At 33.4% G+C, this 22119-nt stretch overlaps 2 protein-coding genes across 9 annotated transcripts in view; one reads left to right on the top strand and one right to left on the bottom strand.

Annotated features, from left to right (window-relative positions):
* Positions 1 to 8967, bottom strand: LOC136970550 (guanine nucleotide-exchange factor SEC12). Of its 2 annotated transcripts, none has more exons than XM_067264993.1 (9): positions 8654 to 8967; positions 7646 to 7865; positions 5826 to 6148; positions 5658 to 5741; positions 1202 to 1323; positions 960 to 1133; positions 804 to 876; positions 559 to 718; positions 1 to 484 (listed from the first exon to the last, which is right to left on the bottom strand). In XM_067264993.1, exons 1-9 carry the CDS (start codon positions 8786 to 8788, stop codon positions 399 to 401), a joined length of 1377 nt encoding a protein of 458 aa, XP_067121094.1. In that variant the 5' UTR covers positions 8789 to 8967; the 3' UTR covers positions 1 to 398. The 2 variants fall into 2 exon arrangements, with proteins under 2 accessions (XP_067121094.1, XP_067121095.1); XM_067264994.1 differs by having other exon boundaries at positions 7673 to 7865; positions 8654 to 8965.
* Positions 8968 to 11612: 2645 nt separating this feature from the next.
* LOC136970549 (focal adhesion kinase 1-like) overlaps positions 11613 to 22119 on the top strand; it is a 28926-nt gene continuing 18419 nt past the window's right edge. For 2 of the 7 annotated variants that reach the window (XM_067264988.1, XM_067264985.1), the window contains exon 1: positions 15899 to 16204. In XM_067264988.1, the coding sequence (XP_067121089.1) occupies positions 16056 to 16204 (149 nt within the window). In that variant the 5' untranslated portion in view covers positions 15899 to 16055. Of the gene's footprint in view, positions 11782 to 15897; positions 16205 to 22119 lie in introns of those variants that run through there. The other 5 variants (XM_067264991.1, XM_067264990.1, XM_067264986.1 and 2 more) reach the window with 5 other exon arrangements.

The raw sequence follows: 22119 nt of genomic DNA, 5'->3' as shown, positions 1-22119 counted from the left end.
TAAATCTTCAAATATCTTTTATTCATTATAAAAACTGAGCCATGTTTTAACCTTTACTATTTCGTTATAAAGTTTGAAGATTCCTAACTTCTCATTTAAGTCACTTTCAAGATTAACGACTTTACAATGTCTAAAATATACAGCGGATCACTTCCGACTTCTCTATTTACATAATTCTCTTAACAACAACTTTAAAAAGAAAAACAAAATATAAAATACTGCGTATTCCCTTTTGACAGATTTAAAAAAAGGTATATATTATTTATACATACTTGTTACCAGTTTTCTTTAAAATACATAAATTAACTCGAACCAGAAATTAAAATATCCCGAAATCAACCTTCGATTATTCGATTAAAACTTTCGAAATTAAGAACTTTTACAAGTGGAAACAAAAATCACAGATTCAGATAGTCCATAAGAATATATACAAATAATACAACAGAGATACACATGACAATTATCCCGAATAATCCCATCGTGGCTGAAAAACATTTAAACGTCATTTAATTTGAATAATTTGAATAATTAGTAATTAAAACAAAATTAAATTTTTACCTTGCTTTGGAATATGATGAATATTAATGTGGTTGTCTACGGATATGCTGATGAGGGACGTGTCTTGTCCGCCGGTTATTCGCGAGCTTTCTTCGCAGGATTTGAGGAACTCTAGTCCCGTCACAAATATATTATGAGCTTTCTCTGCACGGTATATCCTCTGTAATGATACGCATATAGCAAAGGTATGAATACTGGTAAAATATGCAAATTTTTCTCGTATCGTAACGATATCCTTCAATTACCTGCAAACTGAATGCTATGTATATATTTACACTTCCAGTCAATGTCCCGACACCGATGAATCTACCATCGTCGCTGAAATACAAGCATTAGATATATCACTTCTGTAATTTTAAGTGAAAGTATTGTAGGGATGTAAACCGCGTTGTTTACTTTACCTAACAGCAATAGCCGACAACATATCCGTACCCGTTTTGACCATCTTTTCTACATTATAAGTTCTCGTGTTCCACTTTAATAAGTAGCACGGACCGGACTGCTTCTTCCTGACAACCGGATTGATTATAGTGAACAGACGGACGTCGCCTACCTTACCTTCCACGATGCCAAATCTGAATATTAGTAAATTTTTTTTAAATCTTTACAGTTAAAAACAAAATGTTCATTTATATTTACATACCTGCTACCTCTAAATACATATTTTTCATCATTATTGGGTAATTCGTAAGTTAAATCGTGAAGTTTTTTTCCGGTTTCTAAATCCCATACGTAACCATGGCCGTCTCTTGAAATACTCACAAGCTGAAAAACACACATTAAATTATTTTCAATACACAATTTATATCGATTTGCACATCTGTGAATAAAATTATGAGAGAATTAAGAGCAGGAATATGTAATAACTTTAATAAAAACTGTATTGAACTAGTACATTTCTTTATGGCTATTGTTAATCATATATTTATTTTGGCAATTTCTCAGATGGTAAGTTGGTAATGGAGGCCGCAAGACGGAATGAACTTCCTAATAATTTTTCCTCGTTATGGCATGTCGCAGATTGTCAATAATCAACATGAAGCCTATTTGTGACAGGACTCTGAAAATTCTTTACTCGTCAGAACCTGTAATATATGGAATAATTGTGCTTATGCTGTCTTAATTTTTAACCATGCCCAGTAGCTTCGATAACTGCGTAACGTCAGGTTGCACAAATTGGGCAAAGATACAAAAGAGTGCAAGGATGAAGTTTTTCTTCATAAACCTGATTATTATTAAAGCCAAACAAACTGCCGAATTATCGGGATATAAGCTCGATGCCGCTATTAAAGCAGCCACAGCCGAGGAAGACAAATCAAGAATACTAGAAAGAAAAAGAATACTACAATCTCAAAAACAAACTAGAAATCTTCCAGGAACGGGTGAAAAAACACACATCATCTGTCTTCTGTTAAATGCATTAAACACGATTCCACTCACATCAATTGAATCAGAAAGGACATTCTCAGTAGCAGGACTTTTCATTACTAAAATAAGAATCAGATTGAGTGATCGGAATACTGACCATCTTTGTTTTTTAAAATCTTAATACAAAATATTATTGTAAATTTTTATAATATGTTTTATTTAAATATTGAAAATTACCTTCTAACTTAGCAGTCTGACCTAAGTTCATTTTATTCTTTAAATTTTCAACTCAATTCAAAAGCATTTTTTTTTGTCGTCGTATGCGGTTTCCAGCAAACTTTAATAAACTTTTTCTATTTGTGAAAATTTCTATGTAATTCAAAGGTAATTTTTAATACAGTGGGTGATCGGTTAGCGAACATAATCTGTTCCAAGACTTTGTTCGCTATCCGAATTGTTCGTTAGCCGATTATCGATTTACCATAGGTTTTTATGGGAATTTGATTAATTCGTATCTGAAGACCCAAAAAAAAAAAAAATACAAAATATATACTTTCTTACTACATTTATTTATATGTAATAATAAGAATACATATATATATATACAGTCTTGCATTTTTGTTAGTCATGTTTTTTCCATTTGTGGGGTTAAAGAATCTGTCTAAGGTCGATTGCTTTTCTCTCTTCTTCAGGATTTTTCAGAAGTAATTACAGTGGAACCTCGCTTAATGAGTGTAATTCGTTCCAGAGTCTTACTCGTAATGCGAAACACTCGTTAAGCAAAACAATTTTTCCCATATAAATTAATGTAAAAGACGATAATGCGTTCCAAGCCGAAAAAATTCTCAAATATTTTATGTATAATGTTTGTTCAGAGAAAATTATACAATAAACATTGTTAAGGAGCGTGAATCATCTTCATCTTTTCTTCTAGCGCAAAATGAATTAACCTGAAATGCGAATTCAATTTGCAGAAAACGAAAAAAAAAATCAGATAATTTGTCCGATAAACACACCAAACGATATGCCAAATTCTTGGGCTACATAACGTACTTAGAAATTAATTAATTTGACTAAAGATAGGTGCATCGACCACCATGAGCACAACATTTTTGTTCAACATGAAAGTAACAATTTTTTATAATTGATAAACTTAAAAGATTAGAAAAGATTCAACCAGATATTAAGCAAACTCAAAGAATACTCTCATGGAATGCATAACAATGAACATCAAATGCCAATTCATAGAAAGGCAGTCTATTCTTGCAAGCTGCAATGTTATATTTGGGCAAGAATATACAGTACTTAGGAGTTTTTTTGACTTTTTTGCATTTGTAGGTTTTCCATATGTCTGTCTTTTCATACTTTTGAGACAGTGATTGTGTTTTATGATCCGAATTAACAGGCTTCCACTGTATTTTCATAACAAGCTTTTTTTAATGTCATTTTATTTACTTATTATATTAATACTAGCAGGTAGGCCCGGTGTTGCTCGGGCAAAGGTAACGATTGCAAAGGTTAAGGTTATTATTACGTTATAGTCAACTTTACCTGTTTTCAGAGAATGCGAGAATTGGGTCTCCCTGTTTCCAGACTAATTACAGAATTTTTAGATGGGTCTAAAAATATGTTCAACTTCCCGCAAAAACAAAAAAAAACTGCATCTGCATCTTGCACGTCGCTTTCTCTTAACAATTCCATTGTTATGTAACACTCTCCATTGTTGACACTTCCATTATTACTTACACTTCTGTTGTTACTTAACATTTCCACTGTTACTTGACACTTCCATTGTTGATGGAAGTGTTAAGCCTTAATCCTGTCCCTCTCCCCCATAGGGAGGAATTTCGAAAAATCCCTTCTTAGTGTGCGTTGTCGTGATGTACCCTAACTGTGTACCAAATTTCAAGTTTCAACTCCTAACTGTTTGGGCTCTGAGCTGATTATTATTATTATTATGTTGGGTTAAGTGAGATATACTCGGTTAACACCGGTGGCTGTGTACTATGCCGGACCAAAGTCAAGGCATAGTAACCAAAACAGAAATTAAAGAAGTGTATCAGTGTGTGTGTCTGTATTCAGGAATTTTCTCACAATATGACATGTATTCAATATAGTGGCCTTCTGTAGTGTGATGTATGTGTTTCTATTCAATTGTAATGTGCCCAGGCTTTTGTGTAGTGTGTGTGGTATGACACCTGTAGAGGAGAGAACAACAGGTACAATAAGCACCTTATCCATCCTCCACAGATGCCTTATTTCCTGGGCGAGTTCTGTGTACTTGCTAATTTTTTCAGTGCATGCGTTTTGTATATTGTGAGTGTTTGGAATGGATATGCGCTGATTATTATTATTATTATTATTATTATTATTAACTCATCTTGATAATATATATAGATAAAACAAGTTAAAGTAACTAGAAACTAATCAAAATCCGGCTTCATTGTTTAAATTTATTTTATGAGCGATTATGATCATATAAACTCTAAAAATTATAAAAATATAATGAAATTTAGAGAAAAAAAAATACTAAAAAGTACTTTTATATGTAATAATTTTAAGAAATACTGTTGTAAACACTAATTACACAAATCATTAATTTTTTTTAACTGGGGAAGTTCTAAAAACGGACTATAACTGTAAGATTTCTTGGTCTATATCTAATTGAAATATTGTATATTTTTTCTTGTGATTTACAATTATGGAAGAGTCAAGGAAATGTTTATATGTGGTACTCTTGCCCTTCAGTAGAACTTGAATAATATGAAATGTTCGATAAATTATTACGTAAACAGGATTTGAATGCATTGTCATCTATGATATCCTCTATTTTTACATTAGACCTACCCAATAAACATAAAAACTTTTAAATTACAGAATAAACCACTTAATACAGTTGTGAATAAAATTAAAACAAATATAAACCTTTGAATACAACTACAAGTTCTTAAAATTTCTATCATATGAAGATGCCAGAGTAAATTCCTTTTAAAACTGCTAAAATCTCTCTTAACTTTTTGAGGCACACATTACTATGAGTAACTTCAACTTTTTGAGGTGGGTTAAAATATATCCTGCCATGCATAAGTACTGTACGAAAGCTGTCTTGTACTATATTATGTTGTTTTGTCTTTGTTAATAAAGCATTCTTCCAAAATTCTCTTCGGATAATGTATCAATAAGTTACATCAAGAGATGGTGCCTAACATAAACGTTAGTCATCATCTCTTGATAAATCTAGGCTAAACTGTATATTATAAATTGTGTAATTGTGTTCTATTTAATTGAAAATACAGTGGACCCCCGATATAACGCGCATGTCGGGCAAGAAACAACACCCGTGTTATAAGGTGAACCGCGTTATACCGAGCGGCATGGTGTAACGCGATTCACCTCTTTACTTTAGCAATGATGTCAAGCTTTTCTTTTACTCGTCATGCATACAATAATTAAACACTATTCAAAATACATTCAGGAACTCAATACATATACAATTACTCAATATGCAGTAACAATAAAATGTGCTACTCTCTAACACCGCACGGACCCGTATAAATGTGTTTGAGCTCATTGCGTCGCAAACATCGCCCGCGCTATAACCGAGTGCGCGGTATAGTGAGCAGCGCTATAATGAAGGTCCACTGTATATGAAATAATATAAATTTTATTTTGATTTGTTTCTTCTTAATTTTTATTTCTAAAAAGGCTAAAAATATTATAATACTAATTACCTCATTACCAAGATAAGTTACATCAATATCATCGACTTCGTCTTTATGAGCTTCGATTTCGTTTGTTAATGTTAATTCTGGATACTGAAACAGAAAGAATGTATTTATTACTAACAATTAATTATCGATATTCGTAACTTGTACGTTAACATTTATAAAGATAAGTACTTTCCAAATTCTGATGTGGCCGTCGGCACCGGCGGTAACCATCAGTTTCTTTTCCGAATTAAATCTGACTAGTTTCTGGAATGGCTCATCTTTTTTGTTAAAATCAGTCTGAAAGCTCTGAATTGGTTTTATGTCAAAACCTATCCTAGTCGGTAGAAAATCAAACGTGCTGTCAGATCTCTTTCTTTTCTTTTCCGATTTCGGGCTCTTTTGATCGTCTGTAGTTTTCTCTTTATTTTCGGCCGTCTCGGTTTCGTTATCAGAATGGACAGAATTTGTCCTCCTCCGTCGCAGTGCGCGCGTTTTAGTTTCGGTTTCTTCTTCTGTTTGAAACAAAAGTCAAACAGGAAATAGAGAATTAGTATATATAATATTGCTTTAATGTGATTCCTGAACCAGAATAGCATGTTATTGCCATTGTCAGTAACATATTTTTCCGTAAATACGAAAGAGAAAATTATATAATGTAAGACAAGTTAAGCAACAAATGTATAATTTAATAGGCCTAAATATAGTATTAATATGTAAAAGTTACAGATTTTAAGCAGCAATAATATAGTATTTACATTCTTAAATGAAAGTGCAGTTTAAATTAATACAGCTGTACTTTACAAACAGGGAAAATATTTCAATAAATGCTTAGTTTCCGAATGAATAATGCTACAGCTGAATTCGAGAACCTCTACCTGCTGCCATCGCAACTAATAATGAAATATATCAGAAAGAAAATACATTAAAAAAAAATTGTGTGTACGATTAAAATTTACTAAGGGCTTGTTTGCATGATATGACTACTGCTGATGATTTGTTTCACGAAAATCATTTCAATGAGATCTGCGACGTTTACGAGATGTGTTGGAATATGACTTGCAAGACATTACGAGCATGTTCGAGAGCATTTGTTTTCTCCAGAGTGGCAAGAGAACAATCTAATCGGTAATTCTGATTTTGATCAGTTTGACGTGCCGATTAATTTTCCAAAACATGTTTCTGACGCATCAAACCAAGGTTGCCAATAAGTCGCACGTTTATTCAAATGAGGCAAACCTGTGTATATCGTCGTTTTGAGTAAAAAGTGTCGACAACAGTCGTATCGTGCGAGCTAGCATAAAGTACAACATTAATACTAAAATGTTTAATCAAAACATACTTATCTATCGTCAACAGCAAGTAAATTAACACTAAAATAAAACATTAAATGTTTAGTATCACCACAGTTACAACAGTATCCGCACATTCCTTTATCAAAAACACAAGAAAATTTTTTAATGTTTAATTGTTACTCGTTCTCCCACGGATTGTTTAGCGATAAGCATAACTTTTGCCGAAGGGAACACAGCAGAAATTGACTATTCCAACTTTACGATACAAGGAAGGCCCACGATACATTTCCTAATCACACATGGAAGTTTCCGTCGGCAAAAGTTATGCATACCACTAAAACAATAATTTCTAAATTATTACGTTATTTGAAGAGAAGTGAAGATACACGGTTTAGCCTTGAGAATCTCCAGTTAAACTGGTTTGTTTTATTAACCTACCTCTATATATTAATTTTATATTTAAATTTTAAAATACCAATAACATTTCGAAACACAAAGACAAGAAATTAAAATAATACTGATAGAGCACAGATGTTAGCAAGTATAATAAAAAATAAATTATATAAAAAGGGGTGGAAAAAAGAAATAAAACAAATAATGCAAAATGCTAATTTGAAATAATAAGCAAATCAAAATGCACAATTATTGTGTTACTGATTACACAGTTACAATATCAACATGCTTACTGGACAGTTAATCACATTAACAACTGCTCACCTTTAACCTTTGGTTTTTGAACCTCACCATCTTTATCGGCATCCAAGATTTTGTATTTCATCTGATAGATCTGACAGGTCCCTTCCATTCCGGCCGCTAGCACGTGATGTTTCCCGTTGAAAAACACCACGCTGTTCATTATGGCCTGACTTCCGGTTTCGTAATGCGTCACCGATTCGGCGCGACAAGTAGAACCGTTATTGATCAATTCGTAAATTTCCTGTAAGTAGTAACGTAAAGTATAAATTTGAGTCCGGATTTAGGCAGGGAGGTTTGTGTTTTTCAGAATTTAAAAACTATCGTCTGGGAGTGTTGTCGTTACACGAGCCCTATTCTAGCCGAAATCATTCTAGTAGCTACACCTATCACCAATTCAGTCTAACGACGACGAACGTCTATTGTTGGCGAGCATTACACGCAACACAACGAGCAAACCATATTTAAATTCAATTCTCAACCCGCACCTCGTCATTCCGATCAAATTTACACCCGTAAGACGATAACGGGAATGGAGAAAAGTTAAATTTGGGTACAGAAGAAAATCATCCATCTTCAAGTTTATCAAATTCAATAGCCGTCGTCAATTGCCGTACATCGTCTATAACCGGACGATATACGGCAATCGACGGCGGGTATTGCAACACGTTGCCGTAGTTGTGACATTTATACTTATCGAATACACTGGACTACTCGTAGAACGAGATTAGAAATGCCGGGCTTTACTTAGGACTTATCCTGCTCTAGGATAAGTCCTGGATAAAACTCGACATTCTAATTATTAATTCGGCTTTTACATGTCAGTATTGTTTATTTTGTTCTTTCAGATCTTCACAGAGAGAGCAATTCAATAGGAACACAATCAATAAAATCAGATGCTAATTCACATGTGAGTAAAACTAAAATTATGGTAAGATCTGTGTTAAAAAATGCCATTATGGTACAGGGAATGAGGAAAATATGCTGGGTTTCTACCAATATAACCAATGATTTAGCATTATATTAACTTACTATAACGTTTGGTATGCCAGTTTTAGCTTGTCCACCACCTCCGGCCACCAGAAAATGCCTTTCTGTCAGAATATGCACAGTATACATTGGAAAATTAACTCTAGCCAACAACTGACCCCTGCTTTTGGCCACCATCTTGACTAGTTTTATCTGTCTATTGCACGTGACGTCGCATATTTTTGCCGTTTCTTTTCTGCGCAATAAGTTATAAATGTCGAGTTATAAAAATAATACATTTACGTAAAAATGCGCAAAGGATGCTTTGAAAATGAATAAAACGCTTGTTTCGAATTTTTAAATCTTAAGCATGACGTAAACTTATTAGTTCGGAAAAGAGGGGACAGATGGCGTATCGATTGTAATAAATCTGGAATATTAATATGCGTAGTGGGGGTTTAAATTTGTCGAATTGTTTTGGGAACGTTATATAAATAAAAGTCATGTATAATTTATAATTTAGTGTAATTTACTCTGAATATTGTAGAATATATTCATTGGCTATGGGCAAAGAGGGGCACCCGCTACAGGGACGTGGCAAACCAATTTTTCATAAACTCATTACTGTGCTAAGAACAGTGGCGTAGCGATGGGGGTGCAAGGGAGTGTATCATGCACCGGGCGCCATCGCAGAGGGCACCCAAATGGTCTCCAAGACAAACTATGTGTTTCTGGAGGGGGGATGGGGCGCCAATAAAGTGTCGGGCGCCAGTTATGTTCGCTACGCCACTGGCTAAGAATAACGAAATCTAAATTTGGGCCATATCTGGGTACCATAGATCGCCGGTGTGGCACAGCGCGTTGAAAAACGAACGAGGATACCGGGGATTCCCCCAAAATTCCTCGAACAAAAATGTTTGAAGTCAACACTATACATGGGGTTCCCTAATTCAAATTTGTCTGGAGTCCATTGAATCTTTATAAATACGAAGAAAACTCGAAAACTCTATACGGCCACAAGCGTTGTCTAGTAAAGAGGCTTTAATGCAGCTGAAAAAGGAAGCTAATAACACTGTCGGTTTCATTTGAAATGGTCTATGTTGCTGGCGTGCTTATTCAGCTTTATTAGAGCTGCTTTAATAGCACTCATTCCAATCTTCTCCCATAACGAAGCCTCTTCATCTTGATATTTCTAGTATGCATTTGGCCGAATGCCCGAAACAGTAAAGATGTTAGCCTGCCGTTTTGAGGAAGCCAAGTTCGAGTCCTGTTAAATAATCCCACGAACTTTTCGCGGGTGATTTGTCCGGATATGTTGGACGCCGTTTTGCCATGCCTATTACTCCCGTGGTAGGCATGGCAAAAACTCTACCAGGATCCCATAGAGCAGAGTTGAAATAGTGTGCGTCAGATATCTTATATACGAAGATATCCAACTCGATGACATTAGCTCAGCAGCGCCATTTTGAACGTGCCCCATAACCACTAACAAATAAACTTGTGTTCGCTCGTATTAAATATGCTTCCATGAAAATTTCCCGAGATTATTCGGCTTTCTTGGATTCGATCCCGCTGTTCCACAGGGTTAGACTGACTCCTTAATTAGTGATTAATTTTAGAAATTAATAAATTGATTCATAAAGTACAGTACACAATAATGCCACCAGAGGATATATCTTTGAGTAGAAGAGCAAAAATTATTTATTTACTTATTTTTTTATGTAAATAAATACAGTAATATATAATGTAGTTTATCACGTCATTTCTTAAAATGTGGTTATAGGAGGTTTCAACACAGGTGATAATAAATTGTTTATCACATACCGAACATTTTAAGAAAAGTGATCCTTCTAGGAAGTTCAAGAGTATTTTTAGTAGGAACAAAAATTAAAATAGTCTATCCGGGTCACAATGTTGCACCTGTCATAAATTTTTTCGCTTATTTTAGAATCGACAGACTTATACGGCCTTTGATTATTTCACTTCCAATTGTAGAAAAACTTAGCCAATTACAATAAATCTGTAATTTATTGCAGATTAGTTCGGTTCTCGTGAAATTCTAGAAAATTAATTGCTGATATTTATTAATACGTTGATATAACAATTAATATATATATAAGGTATTATTTCTCAGCTGAACGGACAATTAATATTATCCAGGTCTTATATATTTTTTCAATTAAGTTTAAGAAATAATACGACGGTTATACCGGTAAATTAAGCTCAATAACTTACACAACAATTCATTTTAACGTAAACATAATGGAAGTTTTGTTAATTATTATCGTTGTTTAAGACACCTAACTCATTAAACATGCTTAGTGTTAATAAATTATGTACTTTCGAGCAAAATAATACTATATAAAACATACATTTATGATAAAAATCATTAACAAATGCTTGTACTTTAGTATAATGTATAATGGAACGTCTGTATGTTTCCTATACACTTCTAAACCGTTCGATCGATCTAGCCCGAATGACTCCGTGAAAAATATACCTGGACTCTGCGGTTTTGTCTCCATAATAAGTGTATTGCATTATTATATAAGTAAGCATTATGTAGTAGCCGCCACACAGTCGACAGTCGTACCCCTAACGATTATTTCAGAACGTATAGGGTCTTCGGGATTTGGGAACTCCGCCTGAGACTTTTAATATGTTTTTTAACTCTAATATTTGTCTCTATCTCTTTAAGCCGGACCTATCCTTTAAAAATAATCTTTCGTCATTTAACTTTGTTGAAAGACCATTTTGTATTCGAATACAAACAGCATCATTATGATATAATTCGATCCATTTTGTTTACGAAGATGAGCTTTTTATAAATCACAATGCGTTTACTGTACGATTTATAATTAAAGAATATATAATTGTCTTTTTTTTTTTTCACAGAACAATCACACGCTTGTAGGTGGCAAAAATCACGAGCCACCGAGAATTTAAAATTTATAAACGTGTCTATTTCAAACACTAAAAGCATGTAACGGATAAAACTATTGGAAGACGAAATGAACATGACGACTAAGTTGTTTCTTTATTGGCTATTAGATGTCGCTATTATCAAATATTCGAAATGGACGATGGGAGTAGAGGATTGTAATGGGTCGTGGAGTGTTGTTCGTCGAAGAATTACGTGAAACTGACCAATAATTCGTGTGTAAATGTGTAAAGAATTGATTATTTAACAGGTAAACTTGATTTATGAATATCACTTTTACTTATAGGTACGTGAGTTGTACGTGTGGAACGTGTCTCAATTATTGTAGATTATAAATAAGTTAAAGTTACCTATTTATTTTTACAGCGTGTGAGTATCGTAAGAGAAAAGGATAAAAAATCAATTTAAATATAAACATAACCTTTGACACTTGAACCGAAGGGTCGGAGATTTTAAATGACTTCAGCTCACCATCTGCCTGTAATTAAAAATTAAAATAAGTAATTAATACTTAAGACTGTACAATTATTTTAAAATTTATATTAAGATCTACATTGTAAAATATGCTGTAGTTTATAGTGGGTGATTTTTAAATATTTAATACAGCAAATAATACATGAAAACCAGTATTTGAAGGACTTTACTCAAGGAAGTTTGTGGCTGAACATGTTATTGCCTGAAAGATAACTCAAGTTTTTCTAAAATTATAGAGGGAAGTTGTTATTTCTTCACCGGATTATAAGTTAATTTATGAAAGTATCGACGATAATATCTGCGAAGAAGCGAGAGAGATTTTGAAATTATATTATTATGACTCGTTTTGAACAATTGTTCAAACAAATTCAATAATAAATTAGAATAGGAGACAGTAACGTGCATGAAGTGATTGCCACTTATTGTGTCTATATCAAGACAATTTTGAAAATTCAACAGGAGACGTATAGAGGAAATAAATTAAGTTGAATAAATGGCTTTTTATTAGGGTCATTGGAAGGAAGTCTATCAAATAAAAAATCTAGTTAATAGACTTTACTGTATTTCAATAATACAGTTATGCTCGGTAAACATAAAAGATTCTTTGAGTACGTCACAGTTCGGCCTTCGTTAAATATTTATTACCGCTGCCGATCCGATTTCCGATATATTTTTATAATTCTAACCTGGTCGTGCTATATTTAAATTGCCTTTAATTCGTAATAAAAATACGAACCGACAATGCTCGCTCCATTTAGAAAATTTCTGCTGCGATAAACAGAAAAGCGAAATGGTCTGATTGTCAAATTGGAAAGTTACTCGACGGCTCGCTTGTATATTTTAAAATAATAAAAAAAATAATTGGCAAAAAAGCAAAATTACTTAACAGAAAAGAATATATTGGAAGTATGTGGAGTTTTAGAACCTGTAAATGATGTTAGACCTTCCAGATTTCTTAGTAATACTTCCTCTTTTCTGTTGGCATTATTCCAGATATCAGTTATGTTTAGCATGTCAGTTGTCAAACAGGTATGATGATAAACATAATATTTTGAAATTTGGTATTCTGTAAAAAAAGAAAAAAAAATTCAAAATGAAATAATATAATTAATTTAATAACATATAATTATAATAAATACTATATGATAATTGTTAATTAAATGTTATCACAGGGAGAACATCTCCATCGTTGCAACTCTGATAACTCATTTAAGTTTAAAAATAATTGTCGATAAATAATGTAAAATTATGTGATATTGATCGAAAAACGGCTTATTTTCCACTGCGGCACTTACGACCTTCGCCGAATTATTTATATTTATGTATAATTAAAATTGTTTTGTGTCGTTTTATAAATATTTGAAAATGAAAATAAGACAAGACAAAGAACTGATGATGCGAAACCATTTTAATGATAGTTCTTGGAAGGGAATGCAATAATATTTATTTTTAACAGGGATGAAATAAGTAGTTAATGACATGATATAATCAACTAAGGATTTAATAATTACCTTGGTGTGTCTAGTTTTATTTTCAAGAGCAAATAAATTGGATTTTCTTTAGAGTGCATTAAAAATAAGGATTTTAAACTTGTCACATTTCATTCTCTAAATTATTTATGTTATTATTAATGCCATGTAATTAATAAATTCTTAGATAGACACTCATAAAATTAAAGAATCTAGAAATTACTGTTAATTCTGGCTTTGGATCCACTAAAATTAGAAGTAAGAAGTTTCTGAAAATGTTTACCTCTCTAAAGGTGGCTCCATACCTTTAGTATCAATCAATTGCCAAATAATTGCCTTTAGGCAAAGTATTTGTCAAATTGTGCACATGCACGCGATTTGTCGAGCATCGGTTTCTTTTGGGAATTATGAATATTTGTACCCTTTGATTAGGTATAATATACTGACGAGGAGTGGGAAATGGTGAATACAAATTACAAAGGGCCGGATTGGTATTAGCCAAATGTTTACTCAGCATTCAGTGAATACTGAATGTATGGAGCCACCTTATTCAGTCTTCTTTAATTTGATGAGTATATATCTAAGTATCTATTGTTTATTTATGGAGCCATTATATAAGCTAAGTTAATATGTATTAGTTATTAATAAACATTCAATAATGACTTTAATTTTTTTAAACAAAACCATCAAAACACAAAATATAATTTGTACATATACTGTAAAAGTGATTTAAAATTCATAGAACGGCAGACAGAGAAATAATGATAATTTGCATTATTAAATTATAAATTAATTAAGATGGACTTTTATATTTGTTTCGATTTGTTTCAAATATTAAGTTTAAACAGACATATATACTTTTCTATTATAAAGTGTGTTATAAACTTATTAAAATTCGGACACTCGTAAAACCTTCGTAAGTGGCAAAGCAATTTAATTATATACCGTATTTTATGGACTATAAGATGCACTTTTTTCTTCGAAAAATTGCCTCCAAAATTCAGGTGCGTCTTATAGTCCATAGCATCTTATAGATATTTTTTTTTTTTTTTAAATTGCTTAAAAATTAAGGTGCGTCTTATAGTCCGTAAAATACGGTAATTATATTGTTTTTGCCGCTTATAAAGGCTTCGTAAGGTTTCGGAATAAATTAATAAAATAATTTTAAGTTTTAACAATTCAAGAATATTATATAAATGTCGAAAGGTGTAGAGAAAAATAATATATTAAGTATGTAATTATCATCATTTCATTAAACTCAAGGCTGTTGAATTTGAGTTGAATTTTGTTTTTTAACCTTGATGATAAAAATTTAAGTTAAATATTTGAACAATTTCACAATGAGTTTGTTTTGGCATTTTAAATATTTAGATTAAATAAATAAATATAAATTAGAATTTCTACGCTTAATTTTGTACTTGCATAATTAAAAATGTTTCTTTTATAAATTGTATTATATAATCTGTGATGGAAACTTTAACTAAGCTGGAAAGGTATTCATTGTTGTTTTTAAAATGAAATTTAAATGAATGCAGAGCATTAAAAAGCATTAAAGTAGCTCCATGATATGCACTTTTCCAAAATAAATTATAGATATGTTTCATTGTTTTCTTTGGGTAATAATAAAGTACGAAATCTAAAACAATAATAAGTAGTCGGTTAACGAAGGAATATCTGTATTAAATATCCAAGGATAATTATCGAAAGATAATTGTACGAATAGTAATTATATTATCGTGCTTTACAATTCCGATCGAACTAAGACCTCGATTATTATATCCGAGATATTCATTATTAATTTATCATGAATATTTATATTAAAGAAAAAAGTGAGGGGCAAGTAATGTAGGCAATAGGAGAACATATAAAAAAAAACCTTTCTGGAATTAAGTATCCCGTAACAATAGATAGTATCTTCTCTTATCCTCCGGTGTATGCAGTAATACATAACAGCAGTTAATCTGATAAGATGTAATGAATTATACGAAATCTAATTTTCTTGTCATATTGTGGAAATTCTAGTTTGGGGTGGAAAGTCTTTATCTTTATTTCCTATATCTTCCATCACAGAGTTCATTGACATAAAAGGCAGGTGTTAGGTGACTTCAATGAAGGTTTCTAATGAGGTGTTTCCTTGGGTGACTGGTTATTTGAAAGGCGTCCACCTGCTCTACAGGTAAAATATACAAACCAAGGACCTACAATATCTGTAGGCTCGTCCTTGTTCTGCTTAAAGTAGAAAGTATGCCAGCATGTCTTCCAAACGCTGGTAGTATTTTTTAATTAAATGTCTTTTGTTATTGTCTTCTCTTAACAAAGGTCGTTATAGTTAATAAATAGAATATTCTCCCTTAACAATGCGTAGTAAACCATTGCCGATCTCGTGTTAAATAGAAAGTACGTTGTATGTAGACGTGTTAAAAAAAATTTCGGCGGTTATGATTTATAATTAGCCCGGTTAATTCACTCTTCAGGTACGTAGGTGGTTTTTGAAAGCGTGTTTGAAGGTCGGTAGCATTGTTAGTGTGTTGGACAAGCTGCCGAGCCAGTTGACAGCTGACGGTTGTCGGAGTGGGACCACATGAAGTTGTGTCAGACGTACGTATGCTGTTATTTTCAAGTATCTCCCGTCTCTCCCAATTACGAAACGTGTCCATACTCGAGTGGAGATGGCACTGAAAGTTTTTGGTATTGGAAAAGTCCGGGATCACGGTATTATGACGCAATCAGGTAGGAACGAAACGTTTCCTTTGTTACGTTCGATTTTTTTACAATTGGATACAAGTTTTTGCGGTTTGTGATGATAATTTCGAGTAAACCTTACGTTTACTATCCGATAAGATCACTTATCTATCGAAATTTCCAAAATTAAATAATAATTTTCTCTACGATTACGCTAAATATTTTTGTTTTAGCGACGTTGTCACCTTGTAAACGAGGAATTTAAGTATACGTTGATAACTTCGTTAGCCGTTTTTCTTAGTTTTCACACTAAAGTCGATTTTTATTATGTAATGTAACCGCGGGGAAACATTATTAACATCATTTCTGTATTAGTAACATTCATTTTTTCCCCTTTCTGCATATCAAAAATGTTTGTTTCATGCGTAAAAGCCGCAAACTCGCCCATTTCCAGTAACGGCATAACGTTTGCGTGGCGTGAAACGTTGAAAATTTAGCTTTGTAACGTGAAAAATTAACTTATAACCATTTCTTTTTCTCTCTTTTAATCGACGAATTATCTTAATTTAACTACGAAATATTCTGCGATGACCTTTGCACGCAATATCCTTATCCGTTCTAATAGCTTTTGATCAATTGACCCGAATGTTTTAATCGTTTTCATCGTTAAAATTGAAAAGTTCGAAGTATTAGGAATGCTGATAAATAGAAAAATTCCTACTTTTTCATATTTACGGCGATTTACTTGGTGTTTGTTTGAATTAAAACGTCAAAACTAGAACTGTAGTGTAAATGGTTAGGCTATATATAAATTTACCTTTGTGTAGATGTATATACTGTATATATTCGTCTAGTAAATAAAAACGTGGAGATTTTAACGCATGAAGCTACAGAAATTTCAATTATATCCTGAAAAAATACTACACAATTCTAAAATAATATTGCTTATTCAGCATTGTAAGGAGAATTAGCAAAATTTGCTTTTAATGCAGTAAATTACTTGAGTTTTGTATAACGGACAGCCGTTAATTGCAATTTTTTGTCCTTTAAACACGAAAAATTCTCATTTAAATTACTGAAAATTGCTACTAACGACTTTAATTTAAATAAACCAATTTGTGTAAAAGTAGAGAGTAAGTTAATGCATGGAGTATGAGTTAATGCTCGGAGTTCATTTTTTGTTTAATTTGAACGCTCGAACGTCCGTTTTTTGTTTAATTTGAACGCTCGAACGTCCATTTTTTGTTTAATTTGAACGCTCAAACGTCATTTTTTTTGTTTAATTTGAACGCTCGAGTGTCCATTTTTGTTTAATTTGAACGCTCAAACGTCCATTTTTTTTAAATTTAAACGCTCGAACGTCATTTTTTTCAATTTTAACGCGATAACAGCTAAATTATTGGGGCCAAACTGATGAATATCTATTGATACTGCTTGTTAAGTCCGTCGTTTAACGAATAAAAACGATTTAAAGGCCAAAAGAATTTTGACTGTCCTTAAATTGGTTTTATAGGAGGCACACATCTTATTAAATCATTTAATTCGAGAGTGGGTTGATGCCCAGTAAATTGGGCGACAGTTTTCCACTTGTCTCTACACGAAACTTCATAAAATAACGAACAATTCGACTCCACTTTCGACAAACGTCAAATTCTAACGTCGATAATTGATAAAAAGCGCGTTTAAACTTACCAAAAAAAAAAAGCGCGAAATTTCCGTATTAATCGCTGGAGCCTCACTTTTTAAAGATGGCGGGCGGGCGGGCTTTCTGTCGTCTGCTCATTTTCTATCTTTAGTAACATTTCATATCGCCATTTTTCACAGTAATATAACGTATTATTATCGGAATCGTTCCGTATTACATTAAAAAAAATACCGGTAAATTATTTCACTTCGCGGTTTTACCTCAGTATCCGCTATATCACGTGACAGTCGAGGACTTCGACTAACGTCACGTGATCGCGTTCCGTATCCGTTACGCTCTTTCGTATTTTACGATATAAACTATTTTAACGCTATCAATTATAAAACGTTACGGAATAATAAAATCGTCGTAACACCTGCATATTATAAACGGCAACAGCGGTCGTTATGGTAACGGATACGGCTCATTAAACGCCGGGGTTGTGTAGGTGGCCGATCCATTTAAACGAGATCCGCTTTCAAACGTCCGTTCTCATTCAAAAAATCTCCGACGAGTTGTAATTATTTAGTCAAGACCCGCCCGTTTCATAACGCCCGCGTAATTTCTAATGTGTTGTTAACGCAGTAGCACAATTGAATGAGAATCTCCACTGTAGTAGCACGTGACCACGTGAGTTCGACCACGTGGGTTTGAATTGCCTTAGGAGTCAACCTTAATTTTTAGATCTCTCCTTCGTTTAAACCGCGCACATCGAAATTACAGCGAATGCGGGAGGAAATTCTCGGATATTATACCATTTAAGACGTCGAACGTCTTAAAAATAGAGATTTGTAACCAGAAAATGATGCCTACAAATAACATTCTCTGCTACACATTCCTCCATAGCTCCTTAAGATAAGGAACTTAAGTAGGAAATTATCTTTTCGAACCAAACGCAGTTTGCTTCCGATCGTAGAGGAGCGATACCGGGTTCGATCGAACGCCCGGGAACCGTGCGGAACGCGTTACGAATTCACACTCGTTGCCTCGGAACGCGAACGTTGTCGGTTGTTATTTTCCACTTCGGTAGCGTTTTATCAATTTAATAGCCTCAGATAATCGTTATCCTGTGTTTAGAATAGATAATTCGCTTTCTAATCAATTGTTTAAATTTTATTTATCTAAATGCCGTTTACGACGAGGAAAATTGAAATTTGCCAAGAGAATATTTCGTATTTTCTGTAATTTAAGTATTAAAGATGTATCTATTTTACCGAACGAACGAGACACGCGTTAGCGTTAGCGTATATAAGACGCAAGCTGTTATTTACCGTGTATTTATTTAATCACATAGATAAATAATGTAAATTACGTTACGTTAGACAGTTAACGGTATTTTGAAATGATTAAGATAAAGAGAAAATTAAATAGTTTAGTTTATTCTTTGTTACAGTGGAGTCCATTAGGATAAGTGATAACTGTCCCCTAATTTAGTTTGGTGCATTCTTCTTACAGTTTAGAAAGAATGTAAGATAAATTATAAGCTTATTGTACAAAATAAATAAAATAACGAACAGAAATAACCACTAGAAATCTGAACTGTACTGTACTTATTTAATGTATTCGAAAAGCTTTATTCCGTGTTTAGATATACATCTAGTGCTTTCGACGCTTCAATTTCCAATTTTCGAAGTTTATTTTATAATTTTAATACTGTTTGTGTTTAAAATAAAGGCGCGAAATTGCCGAAAAACATTGGGTAAGGAGGCAATTTATTATATAACATTAAACCATGCAGGTAATCAAAGTGTTTTAGGATTTCTGCAGTGCAGAATGAAATTTTAATTACCAATTTTCGACGGAAAATGCCATTTACGGGGATACTATAGATTACCACCTATGGAATTTCGGGTGTTTCGGTATATATCTAAACTCGGGACCGAGACGAGTTCAACGATACCCTACTTTTGGACCGGAGACGAAGAATAAAAAAAGTTATCATACTTTTTTTCGGCGATCGCGCGATGATCGGGAGTCGCGTCGCTTGCCGTTAAAATGCATTTTATGCCATTATCTCGTCATTTTTATTGATAATATTGATAAACGCTACCTCCTGTTTTTTCTTTTGTTCAAGAACTACCGTGAATCAATAACTAGTGACGTTTAGCACATGGCGGCCTGCCGGCGTCTCCCCTCCGGGAGGTTAGTCGAGAGTACGAACAGTCGGAACGGCCGCCACGAGTCGCGTCGCTCTCTCCGCTCTCGTATCGCGTGTTTAACCCTCCGGGAGATTATCGTAGTCCGACGTCATGGTTTGCAGACTTTACCGCAAGATGGCAGTACTAGCAACTATGGTGCCGTCTTCGTGAGAGCATTAAAAAAGTATGGTAACTTAAAAAGTATGGTAACTTTTTTATTTTTCGTCTCCGGTTCAAAAATAGGGTACCGTTGAACTCGTCTCGGCCCCCCGAGTTCAAATATATAATCAAAGTCCTGAAATTCCATAGGTGGTAATCTATAGTACACCCCCATTTTCTTATCTTTAAATTACTAAGTAGCTGTCGTATTATCTTCACTTTAATCTATTGTCGATTTTAGAAAACTGCCGGCAAAAAATTAATTCTCCAAACAGACCGGGTGATTACTCACGATAATTTTAAAATGTTTTAGTGGCAGATGGTCTGGCGACCTTGTATTATATTAGCCAATACTGCTTTAAATATAAATGTGTCGAGCACACCGACGGGTTTTCCAAAATTGGGTGTGTACAGGTAAGATAGACAAAATGGTGGGTTGTAATACTAAGAAGTAAATTTATCATTGTCTTTCATCTAACGTAAAGTGCATTTAGATTAATATTTCTTCTATTCACTAAGTTTCCACTTTACAAATGAAAAATTGAAAGACATTGGCCTTGGCATTTCAGACTTGTAAGGATCATTTGTTGAATGAGCCGTAATAATCAATCGTCGGTACCCGAATAAAAATCACCTATGACCGTACGATGTTATAGGCTACATACGCCCCTATTTAAGTTGTAGTAAGGTATTAGATTATTATTATTATGATTACATTGTTAATTTTTGTATAGAAAGAGTAAGAAAATTATAATTTAACAATGGTTATAGTTATCAAGTGGTGTGAGGTTCTGTAGTCTCGTGATAAGACCCAAAGGCTTTGTAATACCGTACCGATGTGGAAGTTTGTGGTATGAAATGAATTTCTGCGGTATTCTTTCGATATAGATGATGGGCGAATGGCTTTTTCGACTGTTGGTCTCGATTCCTGCTTTGTTTTATGTATTTTGGTGAACACACGTGATTTAACAGAGGGAGAAAGATTGTTTTATTCGTGTATAGTTTTGACGCCGAAGTTTATTCCTTATAGTGTAAGGACGAATTAACGTACAGGTGATAATGAAAGTACGCGATATAATACATTAAGTATAAGAGACTATTGTAACCCAGATTTGTTTTATGGCTATGGGATCTCATAAAACAATTTTCGTGCATCTTTGTAGTTTACGCATTGCTGTGTTGGAGGAAAAGTGGACTTTCGGTTCCGTTTATTTGAGATTCTTTAAGCTGTAGAGTTGAGGGATCGGTCGATCCAAGATGCCACAGTGAAATCTGCCCAAACTTCCAGTATGGAGGCATTAGCTGCTGTTTTATCTGTAGATGTTTAACATTTGAAGATTTCTAGCCTGATTGTTTCCTTTTAATAAGATCAAGAATTTTATTTATTAAATAATTTGTGCTGGAATTAATAATGATAGTTTGTTTTCTGTTTAATGATTAACCAGTTTTTGCATTTAATTTTTGATGCAAACACATAAATACCTAGATTTGTGTATCAGCAGTGATTTGTAGAGACCGGGGGTCGTATTCTGGTCAACGTCTCTCGTCTCTCACAAGCCAGTCGCCGATTGGCTAATCCAAATGATTAGCCAATCGGCGACCGGCTTGTGAGAGACGAGACCGGAGATGGTGACCAGAATACGGCCCCAGTATTAAAATGAAATATCTGCATTAAAGAATAAAACTGCTTTATTGGAGTTTAAAAGTATTTATTTATTTGTGACGTGGTCACAATGTCAGGCTGCAATTTTTAATTTATTTAATTTAAAATATATGCTGTCCACCTCAATTTAGTACTGTAGTGTCTTGCCCCTGTACGTCATACAAGTTATGAATTGAAATAACATTACTTCCAGTTTGCATCAGAAGTTCGTATACAGTTAATCGGAGACCTCCTGCCCCTAGCTTTCTACATCCGGTCTTGACATTTATGTATCTAACATCGTTCTCGAGATTAAGGAAGTACAGATGGACGATAAACA

Source organism: Centruroides vittatus, unplaced genomic scaffold, assembly GCF_030686945.1.
Source record: "Centruroides vittatus isolate TY-2023 unplaced genomic scaffold, ASM3068694v2 contig_202, whole genome shotgun sequence".
In the NCBI taxonomy this organism is placed as follows: Eukaryota; Metazoa; Arthropoda; class Arachnida; order Scorpiones; family Buthidae; genus Centruroides; species Centruroides vittatus.
The sequence above is the reverse complement of the archived record's forward strand: the minus strand, read 5'-3'. Positions and strand labels throughout refer to the sequence as shown.